General features: G+C 34.4%; 1 protein-coding gene across 1 annotated transcript; it reads left to right on the top strand.

The window, feature by feature from the left end:
* Nucleotides 1-620: 620 nt before the first annotated feature.
* On the top strand, nucleotides 621-1100 carry LOC136065278 (uncharacterized). Its single transcript, XM_065768256.1, has one exon. It carries the CDS (start codon nucleotides 621-623, stop codon nucleotides 1098-1100), a length of 480 nt encoding a protein of 159 aa, XP_065624328.1.
* The last annotated feature ends 3313 nt before the right edge of the window (nucleotides 1101-4413 follow it).

The raw sequence follows: 4413 nt of genomic DNA, 5'->3' as shown, positions 1-4413 counted from the left end.
TCAAAACAATACCCGAATGCTATAAGAAGGCCCGCCAGCTTTGTTTGACCCTCCAAGTCCTTTAAATTTTCTTGAATTAGCAATCTTAGGCTTGACCATTCCAAAAGTCTTCTCTATATTTGCAAATTTCTTTGACAATGGAATGGTTTCCTCAAGACGCCATGAAAGCTTACCTACACACTATTCAGCTGGTAAATTTCTACCTTCAATTATCTTTTCTGAATACATGTCTATTTCAAAATTTTAGGCTTATTTCCAAAGAATAATGTTAGAGATATTAATATTTTTCAACAATTACTTTCACTTTTATTAGCTCTATCATTGATATTAATTTTATTATGTACCATAAGATTATGTAAATAGTTGTGAAAATTTTTGAAAGAGAAATATATTTAGTGCATTTGGGAATAAAGTAATCAATTTAGAAATTTGACATTATTAATTGATAGTTTTTTTTTTTTTTTTTTTAACAAAATTTGACGTGTGTAGCATTAAGCCCAAAAAAGTTGTTATATCAAGCTAATTAATTTAGGGGGGGAAGTTAATCTTGGAGGCTCAAGACTGATTGAACCCAAATATATCGAGTTTGTATCATCTTTGGCAGCTGGCGAGCTAGATTAATGGTGCAAATCACCTCAGATGGCATAACTCCATTAACAATAGCTCTAGCTGTTGCTGCAAAGCAAACTGGTGGACTACTTATTTGTATTGGTCATGAAGATCATATAGAAAAAAGCAAAGCGTTGTTTATGAAAAATAGCCTCGAAAACGTGATCAAATTTATCTATGGAAATCCTTGTGAAGTGATCAAGCAGTACAAAAATATTGATTTTGCAGTTGTTGATTGCAAACTTCAAGATCACTTGAAAATATTCAAGACCATAAACCTTAACCCAAGTGGATCTACAATGTTTGTGAATAATTTTCACCATAGGAAAGATGGGATATCATTTGCTGAAGTTGTTGAGGGAAAGAATTGTGGAGTTAAATCTGTTACTCTTCCTATAGGAGAAGGAATGCATTTGACAAGAATTGGATCAACTAGTAAGCGAGTGATCAACAGGAGATACAATAGATTTCATGTAACGTATGAGAACTGAAACATGATGACAATTTTCCATTGTAGAAAAGGAGAGTGGAAAGGCTATTATGTTTTTTGTGATGCTGGAATAGTTTATTGTAGGGACCGGATTTGGGACACTTCTTCAGGTTGAGAGAGTGGACCCAAGCCCAGCTTGCCCTTCAATGAATTTATAGAGTGTGGGCTCAAGAACTAGGCCCTAGTAAGGGGTACAACTGCCCTGCATGGTTGCATGCGGATTTATCAACTTAAACATGGATTGGGATGCACAATGATGCTCCTCAAACTGGTGTTCCGAAGCTTAATGTTCTTATTATTTCTTTCAAGATTGATTACAAAGGTCCAGAGGGTACGGGTTATTACAGAACTTCTTAATGCCGTTTTTCTGTCCCCTTTTCAGGAGAGACTCTCTACGTTATATACCTCTCTAAACTGATCCTAACCCTCCATTTGTCGATCAGTCAGGCCACCACTTGAGAGCCTGTCCCATCAGCCGCATCTCTGTTCCTCTAGTGGGTTGCAGCACCCAAGGCGGCATTGTTCAGGAGTCCTGTCCTCATTAATGCGGTCAGGACGTTAGTTGAGGGCATTCAATGCAGAGGTGACAGCTCGCCTAAGGCTTGCTCCTTCGCCGTGCTCCCGCCGCCGACGCGTGGCACTGGACCTTCTCCTCCTCGGATATTCAAGAAGTCCCCTTTGGTGAGGTGGTGTTCGTGTTCTTCCAAGGTCTCGGACGCCCGAGGACGGGGCCCTCCTTGGATATGTTCCTCGGGGGTTGGTCCTCGCGCTTTCATCCTCGGACCCCTCATGCATTCTCGGCGTGGGCCCTTGGGCCTGGCTTGGAGTGGGCCAAGGCTACCTAATTTTCTGGCCCCACATTTATCTATGCAATGAGAGAATTAACAAAAACATGAGACAAAGGCGGCATGGCCCTTCTAACCTTTGATAGTTTTATTTTATTTTATTTTATTTTTTGTGTACATATAATTTGCAGCATAAATTTTCAAAATTTATATTTAATTCCCCTCTCAACAATTAAATTGACTTTTTTTTTAATTTATAATTATTGATAATTAGTTACAATAATGGGAAATGATAATTTAAATTCTGGATATTTCTATTGGAAATACCATATGGTGCTAATTGAGTTATAAGATTCTTGAGAAAGCTGAAAATAGTCAACTAACCTAATGATCTCCCTCCTAAAATAAGGAAAAAAATTTATAAATACCTAATTTGTTCCAACACCAAGTTTTTTTATTTTATTTTTTAAATTTTTAATTCAAAGTGGGAAAAGGGATTTGAACTTTTGACATTTTCATTGAAAATACTAGAATGTATTAGTTGAGTTACAAGACTCATGACATTTTAGCATCAAGTTCTATCTCTCATTCATGGGATGTAATCTATGAACTCTTTTTATGACAATGGTCAAATAGTTGAACTGTGGTGTTGGATGCGTAGATCCATTTGCGGAGAACTCTCATTGTTGAGCTCCTTCATCAATCACATTAACATTGGATTTGCCATTAAAGGCCTGGAAAACCTACATTATTTTCTTCGCATTGGAGTTGGTTAATCTTCCAAAGGCAAGCATCTTAGTCATCCTCAGCCACCGTGCACAAATATTTTCCACCGGCCAGTAATCTAATCTCAATATGATAGCCAAGTCTCATTTTAATCAACTTAACATTAATTCTTGTCTTTGTTTTAACGAAGCAAAGTTGGTGTTCTTCAATACTTACCATCACAAGAGCAGAGTTGGCTTAATTTGTCAGACCAATGTTACTCGATGCAGTTTCATGGCTGCGTATATGTACATGTCTACGAATCCCATGTATCATGCTTGCATAAAACATAACTAACTTGATTACCGTTGTGTTTGAAAAAGTAGCACAAGGTGAATAAGGCTGTTTTGACAAGTCTTTTATAAAAATGATCTGGAAATTTGCAGTGGCGGCTCCAAGAATTTTTTTCAGGGTGTTTTTTAAGAAGCATAAATTACACAATCTGATAAAAAGAAAATTTTATATATTGACAACAACAACAACAATAAAAAAACATGCAAATACAACATAAAACTTATGGAGTTTAGTTGTGATTGTTGTTAATGTTACTGAACAGGGATGGACGGGGATGGCGGGGGAGAGTAAGTGAGTTTCTTATTTCCTTTTAGCCTTTAGGTTTGATTTAGTTTTAGTTTAAATTGTTTAATGACTTATGAATCCGCGAGGCATTGAGATAGTAAGGATTTTTTTTTCTAATATTTGTTGAATTAAAAATGTAATCGTGTTGGTGTTGGAGTAGTGATAGTCTTAGTCTAAGATGAGATTGATCTTGTACTGGGCTTTTCTATCGGCATTTGGTTTGGGCCTTGTTAGTAGTTTTATTATAATTTTTTTTTTTCAAGATTTTCGTTCAAGGTTTTTTGTGTGTGTGTGTGTGTGTGGGTTTTTTTCCATAGTTTTATAAATCAGTACGGTAAAAGAACCGAAAAAAAGACTGGTTACTAGTTTTTTGGTCGGACCGAGATCTGACCAATAGTCGAATCGGTGACGTTATAAATAATATAATTAATAAAATTTTAATTATATAAATAAAAATATAATAATTTTATTACTAATAATATGATAGCCAAATGTAAAAACATAATATTTTAATCATAAAAATAAAAAGTTTATTATATATATATATATAATGAATTAATTGATGTTATATAAAAATTAAGTAACTTTTTAAGTTTATTCACTTAATTAACTAAAACTACTATTTTTTTCTAATCAAAATTATCAGAAAAAGAAAAAAGGAAAGTAGTTGTACAATGGAAAAAACTAAATTTACGTGATTTTGACCAATTAGTTGTATAATATATATTTGTTTTTGAGGAAAAGTAGTTGTACAATGACAGTGTGTCAGGTAAAGCAAAAACTAAAAGTAAAGCCATAATATAGACTTAAAAGAATATAAAAGCATGTGGTTCTTTTTGCTTAAAAAACCCTAATATATTATTAAGTTGCTCAAATTATGGTCCAAAATTTAATTTTATTGGCATAAAAAAAATTCAGAGTGTTCCCAAAATTTTTTTAAAGGTAGATAAATATAAAATTTTAAATTATTATGTATAATTTTTTTTTTCAAGTCAGGGTGGTCCTAAGACTACTCTAGCCATAAGGTGGCACCGCCATGACGTGGCCTCATGCACAACTTTATTTAATTTCATAGAAAGCACGAGTTTATTTAATGTCATAGAAAGCACGAGTTTGGCCTCATGCACATGGCCTCATGCACAAGTTTATTATGGCACGAATTTCCTAGCTGAACTTTGGGGGAGA

This window comes from Quercus suber, unplaced genomic scaffold, assembly GCF_002906115.3.
Source record: "Quercus suber isolate HL8 unplaced genomic scaffold, Cork oak 2.0 scaffold_913, whole genome shotgun sequence".
Lineage (NCBI taxonomy): Eukaryota > Viridiplantae > Streptophyta > Magnoliopsida > Fagales > Fagaceae > Quercus > Quercus suber.
The sequence above is the reverse complement of the archived record's forward strand: the minus strand, read 5'-3'. Positions and strand labels throughout refer to the sequence as shown.

Coding starts and splice junctions, on each gene's coding strand:
- LOC136065278 (XM_065768256.1), top strand. CDS start 621: ATGGTGCAAATCACCTCAGATGGCATAACTCCATTAACAATAGCTCTA.